Genomic DNA, 17,605 nt, shown 5'->3' with positions numbered 1-17,605 from the left:
AAGTCAGGGACACTAGAAGGCTGCGCCCACCCCGGCCGCCACGCTTCGTACAGTCACAAAGCTTTTTGATTTGCATTTTGCATGCTCAGTCAGTACTTCCAGTTTCTCGGATTTTTCCGCTTGAAATTACCTTTTCAACTTTCTCCAGGAGATACAACTTGTTTGTCAGCTTTGACAAGCTCGAGTTACTGGAAGAACGCAATCTGGAGTGTTTGGGTATATTCTGGGGACAATGCCAGCGACGATTGGGGTTAATATTCCAGATTGATGGCTTGCCCCCAACCCAAGCAGCTACTGCTACTGTAGAGTTCTTATTGCAGTCCAGTGCAAACTGCCTAGGGCCCTAGAGAAAGAGAAATATCTGCTATCTCAGCTACCGTGCGACATTCTCTCTGCTTGCAATCATGGAGCAACTCGCAAAATGGAAAGAGCTCCCAATTTTTGCCGTTATCTTTGTTACAATTTTTCTTGTTTCCGGTAAGTTCGCATGGTGTACAGTGTACACTTTGCATTGTTGAGATAAGTCTTAAGCTCACATTGCCCGTTTCTTGGCGTGCAGGCATACTGATGTCCGGAGGATTATTTCTCGCTTCGATAATAATTTGGCCATTTTCTCGCTATTACTACCGCCAGATCAGTTATTATTTCATCTATCCCGTTTGGGCACAGTTGGTTTTCCTTATCGATTGGTGGGCTCCATCCGAAGTGATACTGTACACCGACGAGGCAGCTCAGAAACACATCGGGACGGAGCATGCGATGGTCGTAATGTAAGATTACTTACTAGTGACTCATTGAGCAGTTATAATTTGCGATGTTTGATTAAAATGTTAGATATTCAGTAAGATTGCAGTTAGTTCAATTAGATTTGCAGCTACTTAATTAGATTGGTGTCTGTAGGAACCACTCCTACGACATAGACTGGCTGGCTGGATGGCTTATTTGTGAACGCGCAGCCTTGTTAGCAGCAACGAAAGTGTTCGCTAAGCGCTCATTATCTTACGTGCCGGTGATTGGATGGCTGTGGCGTTTGGGTGAAATTATTTTCTTGGACCGGAACTGGCAAAAGGACCGCACCTGCATCGCCAATCAGATCGCTCAGATCTCTCAGTATGCTAATCCGGTGTGGATTTTGCTGTTTCCGGAAGGAACGCGTTTCACGCCTTCGAAGCACAGCGTCAGCATGGAGTTTGCGAAGAAGGAAGGCCTCCCAATGCTGAAACATTTGTTAACCCCTCGCACAAGAGGCTTTGTCCTTACAATGCAGGCTATAAAGGAAAGTGGGAATAAGGTGAGCCTATACTATGGGAATCCCCTCAGTTATTGATGGAATACGATAATTTTTCGGATTTTGTAAATTTACAGCGTTTTCTGTGATTATGTACGCTTTTTATTTTTTGCGAATTTTCCGGTAATAGCAGCAGTATTATTCAGCACTCATTTTTTATAATACAGTACGACTAATTATTCTTATATTGTATTTGTGTAATTGTAGATTCGAGCGATTTATGATACTACAATTGGTTTCGCAAATGGTCCGGGAATTAACGAGCCTACCTTATCGAACTTGATAAAAGGCCGGCCGGTGCAGGCGCATATGAAAGTTTCTCGTATTCCCATGGAGAATGTGCCTTCGGAAGAAAAAGATGCTACAGAATGGCTGCACAAAAGTTTCGTTCAACGAGATAAACTGCTGGAGCAGTTTGAGCACACAAACCGCTTTGAAGGGCGTCATTATTTGCTTCCTCGAAGGCCTTATACCTTGCTCAATGAGATCTTCTGGATTGTTACTGTCATCGGAGGTGCTCTTTACTATTCATTAACTACGCCCTGGATCCCTTGGTGGTTCCTACCGCTCATGACAGCTGCATTGAGCGTTGCACTGCATTACCTTATCAATGTGACGGTTTCGAAAAAAGGATCGACGTATGGGAAGGCGACGGCGCGCAATCAGGAGGGTCGTATAATAACCGCCACAGAGAAGAAAGATGCTTGAGCCGAAGATGGAAACCATTACCGCCTTATCATGTCGAAAGTATTCGAGTGTGTTGCGTGCTGCAGTCTTGTGGACATGCATTTTCTGAATGCCGTGTGTTTTTCTTGCGGTGACGTATGCTGTTATTTGTTCTTTGTAATATTCCAAGTACTTACTCTTAGTCATAAAATTAATGTGCACGTACATTTTAGTTTTACCGTTGTTGTGGTTAAAAGGTTTTGTGGGTTTTTGCCGCGGTGCGGTTGTGCCTTGTCGCATTTTATTGTAGCGAATTGTTTTTGTGTTCAGGTTTCCTTGTTTTCACCATACAGGTATGCATCTGTACGTGTGCATGTAGTAGTTCTATGGTTTATAATATCGAAAAGGAGTTCTTACAACCGCAACTTTTCTTAAGCAAGTTTTCTGGTACGTGGTGCTTTCTTCAACCACCTATTAGCCTGCACGCCCTGAAAAATCATCGCAAGGCTCTCAGCAAATATCCAATTTTCGAACAAATTAGAAGAACCACATTAATACTTTTCAATCTAACGAACAATCACAGGTCACCATTTCAGCACTGAAAACGTATAACGGTGTGGCTATTGGCTAATACAGCTATCAGCAAAATAATGTGGTCGATGAAACGATAAATCAAAGCATTCGCGTGGGCAATAAGCAGCGTTATTCTTCGGAGTTAGGAATTGCTGACAGAAGACCTATTCCACATTTTCTCAAGCGTTAAGACGTTTGATAAAGTCCTGTGTCCGGTGCTCTGTCCAAAACCAATTTCTGAACAGCTTTAAACTGCGGATGATCTTTAGAACCAAGAAGCTCCATTAGCACTGTCTCCGCTGATGTCATTATACATCCAGCTTGTTTCAAACGCTACAACAAATTATTATTATTATTATGTAGGCATTAAAAAGTTAACAGTAACTGTTTAACAGAATACATTCTTCTGAGTGTATTAGCTAAAACATTCCTTCGTTGCCAACATTCGTCAATGACAACTCGTGCAAATCGAAAATTTTCAATAATATTTCCAAAAATTTTAATGTACACTCACTTCGAAAGCTAATGCACGATCGCTGAGCGATCTCGACGAAACACCATCGGCAACGACATGAACTTCGTAATCCTTTGCTCGCAAATCCAGTGCTGTATGCAAGATACACACGTGCGCCTAAAAGGTGAAAAGTCACTGAAAACCACTGTAACCTAAGAGCAATTATTGCAGTAACAATATTTTATTGCAGTTGACTCACTTCAATTCCGAAAAGAACTACCGTCTGTAATTTCTTATCACACATTGTGGACATCAGTTTCTCTGTTTCCGGAATAACCATACTGAAAACTGTCTTGTCGAAAACGCCGGCCGCACTGCTAATATCCAATTCTTTTACGGTATGCTTCAGACCTTTTGGGTACTACAAGACGACTCCGTTAAAGCACTGCAGCAATTCCAAAAACAAGCATGCACCGAACAGAAACTGAACATACTCCAACCTGCTCGGTTACTACAACCGGAATCTCTAAAATTTTGGCTCCTTCCAACTGCAAAGGACGTAAGAGTTAATCAGTGTGCCACCAAGTACGACTCGCTTATCAGCGCAATTCACTTACAAGACGTCGGCAGTTCTCCGTTATTTCCGCAAAATATTTTACATTTGGCCGGAACGCCTCCTGCATGTCTGCAACCAAAACCATTTCTGCCTTTTACTTCACACGAATATAGGAGCAGGCCATCCACATATTAGTGGCACGCATAGTTATACATACGGCACCTTCCGATTTTACCTACACTGCACTTGTAAATGTAATTACAAGTTGTAATTCGAGCTATCGGAGCTGCCATGAGCCGTGTAATCAAGTTTTAAACTCTTAAAAGTTTAAGTTTAATTCATACCACAAAGGAAGAACGCCGTTTGGTTCTGCACCAGTTTCCTAATCAGACGCGACATGGCGGCAAATTTACACAACGAAAGTACTTTTCCAAATGAAAAACCAAAGGCACAAACACTAAAATACGCAAAAAGAATAGTGTGTGAAACGTCCAAGTGGTAATCGTACGAGTACAAAAAGAAAACCAAAATCCCGTCTCCAGAGTGGGCCACCGCAGTGAACAGCTGATTGAGTGATCCAGATTCCAGAATTTGGATTAAATTTTCCGCACACGAAACGGAAGCGCAAAGAGAACGCACGCCTGCGCCACTCACAAAATTAATCAGAAGTGTGGTAACGTTTGCTTCTATTTTGTCTACCCCTGCACTCTGCGGTAGTTTTATTGTTTTATAAGTTTTTTATTCTTTCGCAGAAAAACAATACCTTAACGAGATTGATTCACAAAAACATTATTCGAAAATGAAAATCAAAATAATAATATTATTCTAATCTATTATCTAAGTTAATCCAACTTCCAGGGTTTCCGCAAAATAAGCGAAAAGCTGATTAGGCGCGCTCACTCGAATCAAGTTGTCAACTAGGTATAGCTCGGCTCGTCACTCTCCTGTACTGGGGGCAACGTTGTCACGCCAATAAAGTCCCTGTACATTCATTTGCAATGCGCTTTGCGTCGGTGCGGCTGGTTCTTCGCTGTCGAGAAGTTCTAGATTGATTGAACTTCATTCCGCATCAGATTTTGCAGCCACGTACTTTTTTACTGAACGGCTTTCTTATCAGTAGAGTTTGGTAAGTGAAATATTTCGACGACAACACTGTTGTAAATTCAGTATCGTAGGTTGTTTGAGAACTGCGAGAATTTGCAAAGGAGTTCTCTGTGTGTTAACGAGTTCTTCGGTCTGTTTTCTTTCACAGCCATCATGAAGATCAACCCGTTTGTCACCAGTTCCCGCCGGAAGAACCGAAAGCGATATTATAATGCGCCTTCCCACGTCCGCCGCAAGCTGATGTCGGCCCCGTTATCCAAAGACCAGCGAACCAAGCACGGCGTTCGCGCGCTGCCAATTCGCAAGGATGACGAAGTTCAGATTGTCCGCGGCCACTACAAGGGCCAGCAAGTGGGCAAAGTCATTGCGGTCTACAGAAAGAAGTTTGTTATCCATATTGAAAGGATTACCCGAGAGAAAGCCAACGGTGCTACTGTCCCTGTTGGCATTCATCCTTCCAATGTGAGTACTCCCGTCAACTATTATTAACGATTAAATCACTGTATGGTGTTATTCGGTTTCGGAAATGCTGAACTTTTGGTACATGAATCGAATTTCTAGGTCGTCATTGTTAAACCGAAATTGGATAATGATCGTAAGCGGTCCATTGAACGCCGAGCGAAAGCCAGGCGGGAAAAGAAGGAAGGACTCAAAGGAAAGTACACCGAAGAAGTCGAGACCACACAAGCGGAAAAGAGTTCGTAGATTCTGCGTTCTTGTTTACTTTTTATCGTCTTGGAGAAAATGTAACCATATTAAATATCCGTGCTGACGTACGATTGTTGCTGTCGCTGTATGGAAAGTAGAGGTCGAACTTTGCAGTTTAGGGTCCAGACTTCAAATTCAGCAAAAATTCTTCATAAGTACGAAGTATTCCTTTAAATACATGCTTTAAAATTTCATTACAATATGCTGAATATAGGGTCTCTTGAAATCGGTTTATCCCTTAGTTTCTCTTATTCTCAAAAGCCCGCCTGTATTAGAGACTAGAGCGATTTGGTCCCACTTTCCGGTCAGTGAAATTTCTTTATTTACTGCTGGATGGGATTTTCGAAACTTGTGCTATTAAGCTATTAACTGAGAATAATCTATTTTAAAGTTCATTTCTTGCATTTTCATTACTTCGCTTGTAAACTGACTTCTGGCAAAGCAACAGATACATAACACCGCATTGTACGTAGTTAAGTGATTAGTAAATTGTGTAAAGTATGCTTCGAAAAGTATCACAACAACTTCGAAAGCTGACATTGCCAGAAATATATTACTTGCATAGTACTTAGTGTACCGCCTGTTAGCAGTACACAAAATCAATCCAGGTAATTTGGAGCACCTCTGTTGAAAGAAAAGCCGTCAAGGCTGCAAACTAGTTGAATCTCTAATCAGCAATAATTCAGCATCACCAATTGCACCATCACCCAAAAGCGAAATTGAAACCCAATGTAAGCGCGTGGCACACTGCAGTAAACCTCTACATGAGAATTATACAACTAAAAGCTAAAAACCAAAATAAATAAACCCTTAACAGAAATTAAACATGCAACACTTGGTAAACATGATCTTGGTAAATCTGTCTTAGCTCGTTTTATTTACTCATGTCGGCGTCCGTCATCCTCATCCGACGATGAAGTCCCATCCGCTTCCGCTAACTCAGTTGCCTGCGGCACCGGAGTGGATGAACGAGAACTACAAAATACAAACGCTAATTATTGTAAATTCCGCAATTTTTGGTATGAATTATACAAGTTATGAGCCGCATAACCGACAAAACCGGCATGACAAATACGTACCCAACGGGAGAAGACGCCGCCGACATCGGTCGCGAGATTGGACGACTCTTGGACTACACAAAGAAATTACTCACTTGTATGATTATGCAACCAGAATAACTTTCATACCTCATCACCGGTAGGGAACTCGTCCGGGAAAGCTCTCGACAATGCAAGATTTCGTGCTTTGATGTAGTACTGTAACAATAGCAATATTATGCATTCAGCTGCAAAATACGTTCCGAAAACTGCCATTTTTAAGGCACATGAGTAACATTTTCAAAAAAGAGCTGTCTTCTACTGGTTCTATCTTTTTCTTTACCATTCCCAAATTTTTCCAGTCGAACAAATCGCTTAGTCGTTCAGTGCGGTTGCGCTGGATAATTCGCTGACGCCGGGTCTGCCGAGTGAAATCAAACATACACTGCGCGAGTTGGTTGACCGACTCATCTGGACTCTTAAAACGACGATCCACAATATAGATTCCATACGACTGTGGGTCTATTATGTGATCCTCCATGAAGCAACCGAAGCCGGACAGGTTGGTTGTAATACTAGGGATTCCCATTACGGTGCATTCGGCTACGTCAAATAAAGCATTATCGATACTAATTTTCATAACTGTCAGCTGAGACAAGCTTGAAAACGTTCTTTCATATTGCATTGCATCCATTTACCGAATCCTATTTGCGTTTCTTCGGCTTCTTTCTTTATCTTAAATAACAATTCACCTACCAGGTGTATAACCCCATGGCTCGTAGTATGACGGGAAGACACCAAGATGACACCCGCGAACAAAATCATCATAATCCATAGGAATCAAAGGACTAGTTGAAGATAAAAACTCCGGATGGAAAATTACCTAAAAAACCGAGTTAGCAATACATTAATGATTAGTGATAGATGTTAGTTTGTCAAAGCTGATTTTGTAACTTTATGCTGCCCTGATTGGGAACAGGCTTCGCATTTCACGCCGCTCGATCTCGAAGAATTACGATTAGACACTTACTGAAACATAATATTCGTACCTTCACGCGATCCGAACGCATGTTAAACATATTGCAGCGTCGCAGAGCATTCAGAACCGGATCCAAATGGTCTTCCACCATGTTATGGGTGCAGATTGGAGGCAAACTGTACCGCTAGAGACAGATAAGCAAACGTCGTAAGTTTTGGGTTGTTAGAAAAAACTAACACCGACCGTAAAAATTAATTAAAGACCGTAAAAATTAATCAGGTTTACCTGCGCACCGTACATACAGCGCTTAAGCCGCACCATCTCGTCTTCGTTCATCAGCTCTTCCGATTTCGGTAAATGTCCTCTGCAAATCACAATTCAGAAATGATTATCCATACAGATACGCTGTTTAAATTTTTTCTTCCTCATAAAATTACTACGTAGTACGTACATATGCGTCAGCCAGAATTATGAGAAAAATTATTTACTTACCGCAAAGATATATCGAAAACCCTTTTACCGATGGCTTCTTGAATATCCTTGACGGTATCACGAAGCTGCTTTACGACAGCTTGACCACGCAGTGAATCGACGTTGAAATTATTAGTCTTTGCCGGCATAATAATAAAAGCAATAACCGTCGTTTCCGATCCGCAAGCCTGCAAACACATGGAATAACAGTATTTCGTGCATTCTGAGCATGATTTATATCACGATTTATTACTTTCAACCAATGGTTCAAGCGAGCCAAAGATTCGATGAACATGTCGCATCCTTTGTTGCTAAATTCGTAGCGTCCAGCCGTAAAAAAGTAGACAGTTTTGTCCAAATCAAAGTCGAAGTGCCTAAATTAAACACGACACATCTGTAATATCATAAGCCAAAATCTCGAACACATCTCACAACGATTACCCGTAAAAATGCCCGCGCACAAAATCGTTAATCTTTTCCTTCGATTTGGCATGCAAATTTTGAAATTCATGGATCGCAGTGTACTTCTTAACATTCAGCCCATTTGGTGTGATGACATCTTCATTCAAGCAGAAATAATCAGACAACGAATCATCGTAAAAGAAATAAAATTTCACCACTTACCAGGATTTCTTTTGAGCAAATGGATAGATTCATCCGCAGTAATTTGTGATACGGTAGTGAAGACATGAGCAAAGTTTGCCGCGGCTCTCTCCATACAGTAGCGGTGATAAATCCCGCGATCACCTGCTTCCTTGTCGATGTTGAACTGCGCAAAAACAGAAAATGTTGGGCAATCCTTTTCGATGCTCAACAATTCTTACCTTGTCTAAGTTATTATAAAAATCCACAGCACCGGCACATAAAAATCGTCCCAGGAGGGTAGCGTGAGTTGTGAAAATCGTCGCCACATCGATGGCACGAGTACGGCAAAGAATTAATCCAACACCGGCCATCCATTCGTGAAACTGGCAAGCAATATACGGTCGCTCTCTGCAGTTGACTCGAAACTGCAAAAAACCGCACGTTTGGAATAGTTGTAGCAAAAGTATCGTTTGGGACAAAACCGTAAAAGTTGACACAAACCAGCATTTATCTAAGTAAATGCTGGCAGTCGAAAAAAGAAGATTATTTTAAAAAATAACAAAACAATTAAAAAAGCAATAAACTATTGTACGGAAAATAGTGATAAATTACAACGTACAACTACTAACCAGATTTATTATGACGCAAAAAAATTACATGCAACAATGAACAATCTATGAACAGCACTTGCAACGAGCAAACTTACTTCGCCAATGAACCAAGCAACCAGAAAGCCAAAGATTAGGCAATCATTGCATTCCTTATCTAACCAAGGAATTCCGATTCCACCCTTTTCAAATAATTCTTTTTTCCACTCATCCAGCTTCCAAGCAGCACTCCCGATTTGGAACAGCACCACGCGTGGATATCCATCAATCAGCCAGCGCCCATAAGTAACCTGCAAAAACATACTAAAATAAACGATGATTAACAGTCTGAAAGTCACTGTAAACCATGACAGCATGATTCCCATTTATTCAAATTCAAAATACAATAAACCGCCGACGTACCCCGATGCCCTGGCTTCGCATGCTCTCTATAGTCTTTTTATGGCCGGTTGATCTGGCTCCATGACTTCCACTTCCGTGCGGACGCAGTGCTCATTGTACGGACCCATCAGTAAATACTGCTCTCCCATTTCATCCACGGTCACTTGTGCTTTCGAACGGATTACGGTGTATATGCCGCCCACTGCAAGGTATGCAATGTTGAACTGGCATAGCTAAGCAGAGAAAGCCAACGAACCCTTGTTAGCCACTTCCCAGGCTATTTCGAACAGCCATCGGTGCTCCTCTTTCGCGCTGGCCCCTTTGTCGAAATCCTGTGCAAAATCGAAGCCCTGCAGTTTCAGCAGGGATCGGCCAATGGAATTGCTGCGGCGAAGCTTTCTATCACTCATTTTGCCTGGTTCGCGGTTGTTTTGCGCAATTCGTGCCAATCAGATGGAAAATTCCGTTCCAGAACTACAAAGATTGAACACACTTACGCACACAATAAGCGGTGACCAAGCCCTCTACAAATACAGAGCCGGACGTGAACATACTTGCAATACTACGAAAGATAGAGGGAAGAATAGAAGCAAAATAACGGTGAGCAATGCAAACACATTCAAGGATTTTTAGGGAAAACGATTGTTTCGTGTTCCTAGTATTTTCAGCTCCGCAGTCGAGCAAAAACAGTTGCGCCCTAGATTATGCCAAAAAATCGTACTGTGCTCACAGCTGATTTGGTCTGGCAACGTAAATGTCGCCTCGCGGTGGTTACGCTCGCTTCCGGTCATTTTGCACATGAATGTTCCACCCGGGATGCAAGTGTGCCTTCCGCTATGTGTTTCTTCCCTATGAGCTCGACAGGCATATTCTGTTGCGTAAGAGTAGGTACAAATAGAGACGAATTACTTTTATGACTAATTATGGCACGACAGAATTAGTAGGCGATACTGAAACACGCCGTACACCACTGATAAGCGATTGATCCTGATTGACACAAGAAATAAAACAATGCTGTGTATGATACCCGCGATAAGGAGCACATGATAAGTTTAGCACGGACTGCAATGATTTAGCAGTAACAACTACAGTACAATAACGTACTCGGCTTATTGGTATCGCAGGGAAGAGATTTTCTTCTGGCTACCAATTATAGCATTACTGTTGTCAAAAGATTACGGGAAGGAGAGGAATTTCGAAAATGAAGAATCAACGGAATCCACCCTTTCTTCTGTTATTTGTCGTGGGATTAACAGCAGTTATTGCAACTGGTAAACCGGGTCCATGGTAAGTTACGGCGCTGGATACGTCCAATAACCAACTCAAAATTTTTTTAGTGATTAGGGGAAATCGTAGGCGTGATCTGGACCTACAAATAGGTTTTGATGGGTTAATAATTTTATCGTTAAAAGGTCGTATTTTATACTTTTTTTCTCGTTTAAGGTTATTTCCTTGGTCTCGTACAAACACACAGATCTGATGGACCATGAACTTGACTGGAGTAGGACACAATGAGCCTAACTTAACTTTTGGTTACAACTTACATATTTAACTCTCGCGATCGGCTAGTGAATCTACTGTAAATTACATGTTATAATGGTTAAAACCGTTTCCAGCCCCATTTATGTTTACATCTGACAGTGAGGGTAAATGTGTTTCTTTGTTACTTGCAGGAAGCGTGTTAATGTCCTGTGACTACGACGCTCAAAGGAATGATTTCTGTAACTGGACTCACGCCAATCAAACGTTTCGATGGTCCTGGTCAAATTCAACTACGCCCAGCTTGAGTATGAGCGTTATTACTGCGAGATTAATTATGACCATAATCGCACAGTAATATTTTTATTCCTCTGCTTGGATCAACTGCACTGGTTCAACTGTCGGTTTAACTTTTGATTATATTTTAGATACCGGGCCAAGCCGGGACTGGACACAAACAGGTGCGGCAGCGCTTACAATATCGTACAGAAATTTTAACTTGCTGCTTTCACAAGGAATTCTATCAGCATGCAGAACACCGTTTGCAAATCTTTGACTTTCTATTTTGCAACTAGGAGTTGCGGGTTACATTTTTGTGGAAGCTTCTTCGCGAAGAATCAACGATACTTGCTATCTTAATAGCCCACCTATTGTCGTTCCGGCGGATACAGGTACAGTGCAGTACTGTACTAAACATTAATTAGTACAATGGTGATAAATTAGCGAAGAAATCTAGACCGGTCTTATCATCGATACGCCCACATCAAATGGAGTCCATTATTCCATTTGTATACACGTACTACCCAGTTTCATAATTCGTTTATGTCTTAGCGAAGATATGCATTTCCTTCCATGTGCATATGATGGGAGAAAATATGGGATCCATTAATGTGAATATTGCCGAAGAAGAAGGAGACTTCGCTACTGTTTATACGCGTCAAGGAGACCATGATAACTTTTGGTTTCCGGTCAAGTTTGAGCTTGTCATTGGGAAACCAACATTTCGAGTAGGTTTCGCCAGTCGCTGAAACTTGTATATTGGTTGCAAACACGGAAGTACATTAGTTCGTACTAACTAGTGCAACTTTCGAATATCAACATGCAAATACGTCATGACCTTTTAGCATATTATGGTACTTTTCTTAAATTATGGTGCCGACTTTAGATTCAGCTGCAAGGTATCGCCGGCAAGGACCATTTGGGGGATGCGTCCATTGACGGGTTCCGCGTGGAAACTTGTGCCGGTGATGAGTTTCCTACGGTCAGCGCTGCCAGTCCTTTAATTGAAAAACCACCTGGCCCACAGCCAATTGGTAAAGTCATCAGCCAACGCGCATTTGTTTGTTCTGACGGCGCTATTTAAGATCTGTGCAGCCGCTAAAGATTCATAACGAACCACCACAACAAAAGACTCCTGATAATATGAGATTCATTACAGCCCTTCCTTTCTCGTGTGATTTTCAAAACAATCGCTGCGGGTTTTCGCAAGCTACTGACGATGGTCTGGATTGGCACAGAGTGTCGGGAGAACGAGAAACGGAATACACAGGTTAATTTCGCCGAACCCAAACGTTAGCGTTTAACGGTGGTAATTTTGCTATGTATGGCTTTTCAGTTATCCCAAATGAGAAAAGATGTGATAGTGTACTTCAAGAGTTTTTCTTCCTCTTTGTTTTTTCTGTTGTCTTTAAGTCTTTAAGATAATGAAAATTATGCGTGCAATAACTCATTACATACCACTATCATTATTTAATATGGTTTGTCTTGAATAATATAGGGCCTACCGTGGACCATACTACGGGAACTGTGGCGGGTTAGTATCTAATGCACGATGTTAATTCGCATGCAGCTTTATTGCGCGGGAGAAAAGCACCAACGTAATTGTTAACAGCCTACTAATGACTACTATTCGTTGATGCAGGAAAATATATGTATGTGGAATCTTCCAGTCCCAGCCAACCGGGTGATAAAGCCAGAATAATATCGCCTTTGATTCGACTGAACGATTTCAAGAAGAACGATCTGTGCTTTGAATTCTTTTACCACATGTATGGCACCGGAATGGGCACATTAAGGTATGGTATACAATACAAGTGTCTACCTTGTTACAGTTCTTCAACCAGTGACAACAAACAAAAGGCCTCGTAACAAGCAAAATCAAACAAACAATTAACAGCACTGACAAAGCTTAGCAAGTTCCAAAAATTTAGAAAGATATCCTGAGAATTTGAGTTTTTTTGAGAAGTAGTTACGAAGGTTTGTGTACAGGGAACGTGATTTTCTGTAGTAATGATGAACTAGATTGTGATGGATACATGTATCCATATACATGTATATAAATATTCCGTACATGTACATATATTTCCGGTGGTAAAGGTCACCATTAATAACCACTGATGATTTCCAGAGGAAAGATTTCTGCTTTGATTTCTTTTAACCACATGTGCGGCAGTCTATAGCCACGCTTGGTTTACCGCATCTCGGGCGTGACTATGTAGCACAAAGGTCATGGCTGCACAATCACATCCCAATAAACACAAAAGAAACATCAAAGAAATATGCATATCCTATATCCATACGTTAATCGAAGCACGAGTAGTTTACGCCAGTAACCTGCATTACTGCAATTTTACAGCGTAACCGTCACTCCGTCCAACTGCACCGACAACGATAAAAATTCGTTACGCTGGCCAGCATGTAGCGAAATTGTCCACTCGGTTTCCGGTGATCAAGGAGATCGATGGCGACAGTTCCGAAATCGGGCGCAGTATGAATGGGAGGAATTTACGGTACGAAATTTTTGTACATTAATGGCTTGCGAATAATCCACAAATTTTATTTTGATACTTGCACTTCTCAGATGGAATTTGAAGCTACGTTGGGGGTTGGAGAGATCAGCTTCCGCTCGGATATTGGTGCGTATAAACATACTAATTTGCTTTTCCTTGGTTTAGACTTTGAAAACTTGTTTATGTGTACCTGCAGCCATTGATGACATCCATTTCGCCGAGTGCCCAAAAAACGATTCCTATGTCTATCCTACGCTAGCTCCAATCATTGATTACATCGGTAAACATTTTTTAACAGTATAGTTTTAGTATTAAAAGTATTTGTCCTGGTTCGCAGTGGCAGTTAATAACGGCGACGATTTTTAGATGGTTGTAGCGGTACAGCTTATGTCCGGAATGCTACTGGAGGCATTTGGAGTGATCCTCATTATCCTAATGCTGCGTACCTTTCTGATTCCAAATGCCGGTGGGTTTTGGAGTCGGAGAACAGCACTAAGGTAAGCCATGAATTTTGGCAATTTACTCGTAGAAAAAACCGTTAACACAGTCTATATTATAAACTGCTTCAGCGGCTTCCTTGAGCTAATAATAATAATAATGATGATTTTACTACGAACGCTACGAATAAAGTACAGAGTACAGACCTAGAATCTATTCTAAGCAAATTAACAGCAACCACCAGAATCTAGCGACTTTAAGGATGTTTGAATTTTTTAGGGGCTTCTGCTCCATTATGACGCGGATTTCTTTATCGAAGCGGCCGAAAGATGCAATCTGGATTATGTAAGAGGTACTGGAAAATCACGACCATTCGTAGCCTGTTTAAATTTCGTTTAAAATTTCTGTCAACAGTACTTTGAATCTCGCTTACAAAGTGTATGAAATGACCTGTTTTTTGTTAATCTTGTAGTTTTCGAAGGCTTGAGTGACGAACAGCTAGCGACATTCGAACCTTGTGGTGAAACCAACTTTGACTTTAAAGGTCATAAGCGCACAACCAGTCTTTCCGCTGCTATGCTCGCATGCTAAACTGCCTTACGTAATAAAGGTCCATTCTGCGGAAGCCATGCTCCTCCGGACCATATTACTCGATCGAATCGAGCCGTGGTGGAATTTTGTTCCGATAATCGCAACCAAAGAGAAGGCTTTGCGCTGTTTTTCCGGGAAGAAGACATGGTAATACAGAAATTGCATAAGCGTGTTTTACAGCGCCAGGACTTAACAAGACTTTTTCTTTATCAGTTTGAGTTATTTAAATTATTAATAACAGTAGGAATTAGTGAATGACATTGCCTGTACGCATGTCAGGTACCGATGGCCGAACCGGATCCGGCTTGCTCAACCACACTAATGCTGGAAGACTTCGAGCCACACTTCCTGCGTTGGCCTCCAAGTCCTGATAACGAGACATACGATAACAACCTCCGTTGCGAAATGGTGCTGCGAAACAATAACACTGCAAATGTTATTCGCATAAACACCGGCAACTTCGGTATTGAACGCAGTGCAAACTGCAAATTCGATTATCTTGAAATCAACGATGCATGCAATAACGAAAGACCAAAGAAATACTGCGGACATGACGGCCCCGTCCATTACAGGAGTTTTTGTCCTACTGTTGTGTTGACCTTTGTTACTGACAATTCCATAGGAGGAACTGGATTTGATCTGGTTGTTTATGGTGGGTGCTGCAAAGCTGGATCTTTCTTGAAAACGTTTGTTAAACAGAAACGCTTGTTAAACAGTAAACTATTTAGCAAAGCCTAGTGCCGTAACCTTCGAACACTGATTTGCATGTTATTAGTCTAGATATTTTGTTTAGGCGATCGCTGTGGACAAAAGAAATTTTACTGTGAAGCTGATGCAATGTGCATTGACCAGCAAAAGGTGCATTGAGTGCGATAATTATTACTAATGTAATATTATTATACTATTATATTATTATAATAGGTCTGTGATAGCCGACCTGATTGCCCAAGCGGTGCCGACGAGGATCCCTTCATGTGCCATAATTTATGTTGGTGGCTTAATATTTTGCACTGAATTCTCTTCGTATCATTCTATCAAAAATTACGCAGTAATTTTGCAGTTGCTTGTGGTCATGAATATCCCTCGCCGAACTTGCCGGCAGAACTCGGTTTTCGACCGCGATCACTGCATCCATGGCACGCCGCTATCCTGTCCCACACTCGCCGACTGGCTTGCTCCGGAACTCTGATCCATCCTGGTTGGATACTAACTTCCGCGCTGTGTGCTTCGAAGTAATTAACCAGTTTTATTGTTGACACAGTCTAATAGCGCTTTTGCCCAGCTTTGACACGTACGGCTCGAGTATTTTGCGGTATATTACGGTTTATATGCCGATAGGTTTTCGGATATCAGAGATATGATTATTCAGTTGGATTCGCCAGTGTTGGATTTCCGCTCATGGCCAATTAAAACTGAGGTTGGTCATTTTGCTTCGATGATACATAAAAACTATCTGATCCTTCGATTTTGCTTTTTACGGTGCTGCAAGTGAATGGCTTCGTAAATTAACCCTGCGTGCTAGATCTCGTGCGATTGATACTTATTTATTAATGCACCAGGTCAAACCTACAAAAATTTCCTTACATCCCGACTTCTCCCCGAATACAATAGAAGTGGACATCGCGCTGATCAAGTTCGCTTCCCATCCGGATTATAATCCTGCACGAATTCCTGCGTGCTTGTTAGAAGACGATGAAGACTTTTTGCGAAATGGCACTAAAGGCGTGTTTGGCGGCTTTCGTCATGTGCCGCTTACTGTTCCAGCGCCAACACGAGATCCACTTTTAGGTAAAGAAAAAGGCTGAAATCAGTTGTCTACATGCACTGACCTGTGTATGGAGTATATGTAATCAGCAATAACCAGTGTTTTATTACTATTCCAGAGCCGTTTTCAAATGCCACAATTTTTGCGGACACCGCAGAAGTGGAAATGTTGGACTTGTCGTACTGCAACGAATCAGTGCAACACAACCTCAAGAGCGACAAATATTTGTGTACAACACCAGCTCCTTGCGAGGCATGTCTGACTAGTATCCTTATCTGCGCGAAATATTTACAGTTAATTTTAAAAGTTTGTACTATTACTTTGCTGCAAAACAATTTTTAATTGCACGTTATTACCCTATTTGTAAAAGCAGCAAATAAAATTCTAATTTATTAAGGTAGAACGATTATTATTAATCTGACTGATTTCGTTTCAGACTGATGGAGATCTCGGAGCACCTTTAGTGTTCCAGCGAAATGATCGTTATTTCCTCGCCGGCATTTACAGTTACAGCGCCGCCGAATGCCGTCGCAACTTTGCCCGTCCCACACCTGCAATTTATACCCGCATAAAATCTTATTCTGCCTGGATTTTAGATATGCTCGCGGAGGATGCGTATATGGCGAATGTTTAAATTGCATGTATTGTAATCGAATTCCCGGCTGACGATGTTGCGTGTTGTCAAGTGGTCATTAGGCACATCGCGCACTAATAATATCCATTCAGAACTGCATCATTCACGGCAGTTAAGTATAACTGTTATCATAGACATTCAATAGGTAAGCACATGAATACTTTGTCAGATCCGTCCAAAGAGTCATCAAACATTGATGCAGTTATCTCCATAAAGCACTTGCCTTAATATCAATCTGCATAACCAATCAGTTCGGCTTGAAAATATTTTCCACTTGTGCCTAATGATTAAAGTGGCTGGCAAAATTACCTGCCAAACAATAATTCACAAGTTGGCTGCAGATTCCCAGTATTCCGCGTAATCGAACTGTGTGCTTATATGACTGCACCAAAATGTTAATAAATACCAATCACTAAGAAATTATAAAGGTAACGCAATTTTGATTACCCATTCGTAATCGCGACAGGCATATTATATAGTAACATTCCCGTTTTTTATT

At 41.5% G+C, this 17,605-nt stretch overlaps 5 protein-coding genes across 6 annotated transcripts; 3 read left to right on the top strand and 2 right to left on the bottom strand.

Moving 5' to 3' along the window:
* Positions 1-61: 61 nt before the first annotated feature.
* Positions 62-2,220, top strand: LOC129589267 (1-acyl-sn-glycerol-3-phosphate acyltransferase gamma-like). Its single transcript, XM_055483924.1, has 4 exons — positions 62-477; positions 560-770; positions 901-1,291; positions 1,496-2,220. Exons 1-4 carry the CDS (start codon positions 405-407, stop codon positions 1,994-1,996), a joined length of 1,176 nt encoding a protein of 391 aa, XP_055339899.1. The 5' UTR covers positions 62-404; the 3' UTR covers positions 1,997-2,220.
* A 144-nt stretch (positions 2,221-2,364) lies between these two features.
* LOC129589273 (isochorismatase domain-containing protein 1-like) lies at positions 2,365-4,287 on the bottom strand. Of its 2 annotated transcripts, none has more exons than XM_055483931.1 (6): positions 3,882-4,287; positions 3,599-3,666; positions 3,476-3,529; positions 3,241-3,402; positions 3,042-3,158; positions 2,365-2,860 (listed from the first exon to the last, which is right to left on the bottom strand). In XM_055483931.1, exons 1-6 carry the CDS (start codon positions 3,934-3,936, stop codon positions 2,714-2,716), a joined length of 603 nt encoding a protein of 200 aa, XP_055339906.1. In that variant the 5' UTR covers positions 3,937-4,287; the 3' UTR covers positions 2,365-2,713. The 2 variants fall into 2 exon arrangements, with proteins under 2 accessions (XP_055339906.1, XP_055339907.1); XM_055483932.1 differs by having other exon boundaries at positions 3,482-3,529; positions 3,882-4,265.
* A 397-nt stretch (positions 4,288-4,684) lies between these two features.
* Positions 4,685-5,413, top strand: LOC129589274 (60S ribosomal protein L26-like 1). Its single transcript, XM_055483933.1, has 2 exons — positions 4,685-5,103; positions 5,203-5,413. Exons 1-2 carry the CDS (start codon positions 4,795-4,797, stop codon positions 5,344-5,346), a joined length of 453 nt encoding a protein of 150 aa, XP_055339908.1. The 5' UTR covers positions 4,685-4,794; the 3' UTR covers positions 5,347-5,413.
* A 451-nt stretch (positions 5,414-5,864) lies between these two features.
* On the bottom strand, positions 5,865-10,119 carry LOC129589262 (glycogen [starch] synthase, muscle-like). Its single transcript, XM_055483914.1, is given in 17 exon segments — positions 5,865-6,324; positions 6,429-6,481; positions 6,537-6,605; positions 6,730-6,989; positions 7,143-7,269; positions 7,436-7,549; positions 7,651-7,729; positions 7,858-8,024; positions 8,090-8,210; positions 8,278-8,395; positions 8,461-8,605; positions 8,661-8,846; positions 9,128-9,319; positions 9,432-9,472; positions 9,475-9,612; positions 9,667-9,884; positions 9,965-10,119. Coding segments are annotated over 16 exon segments (2,061 nt in total). The 5' UTR covers positions 9,821-9,884; positions 9,965-10,119; the 3' UTR covers positions 5,865-6,227.
* Positions 10,120-10,494: 375 nt separating this feature from the next.
* LOC129589259 (uncharacterized) lies at positions 10,495-17,203 on the top strand. Its single transcript, XM_055483899.1, has 24 exons — positions 10,495-10,697; positions 11,084-11,197; positions 11,318-11,350; positions 11,465-11,560; positions 11,721-11,896; positions 12,055-12,202; positions 12,328-12,438; positions 12,667-12,702; positions 12,811-12,964; positions 13,525-13,678; positions 13,750-13,804; positions 13,875-13,958; positions 14,045-14,175; positions 14,396-14,468; positions 14,589-14,660; positions 14,727-14,854; positions 14,987-15,359; positions 15,501-15,565; positions 15,629-15,695; positions 15,768-15,939; positions 16,046-16,124; positions 16,267-16,495; positions 16,591-16,724; positions 16,909-17,203. The coding sequence occupies exons 2-24, from the start codon at positions 11,095-11,097 to the stop codon at positions 17,104-17,106; spliced, it is 2,871 nt and encodes a 956-aa protein (XP_055339874.1). The 5' UTR covers positions 10,495-10,697; positions 11,084-11,094; the 3' UTR covers positions 17,107-17,203.
* The last annotated feature ends 402 nt before the right edge of the window (positions 17,204-17,605 follow it).

The sequence above is a fragment of the Paramacrobiotus metropolitanus genome, unplaced genomic scaffold, assembly GCF_019649055.1.
Source record: "Paramacrobiotus metropolitanus isolate TYO unplaced genomic scaffold, Prichtersi_v1.0 Parri_scaffold0000034, whole genome shotgun sequence".
In the NCBI taxonomy this organism is placed as follows: domain Eukaryota; kingdom Metazoa; phylum Tardigrada; class Eutardigrada; order Parachela; family Macrobiotidae; genus Paramacrobiotus; species Paramacrobiotus metropolitanus.
This window is presented reverse-complemented; position numbering and strand designations above follow the sequence as displayed.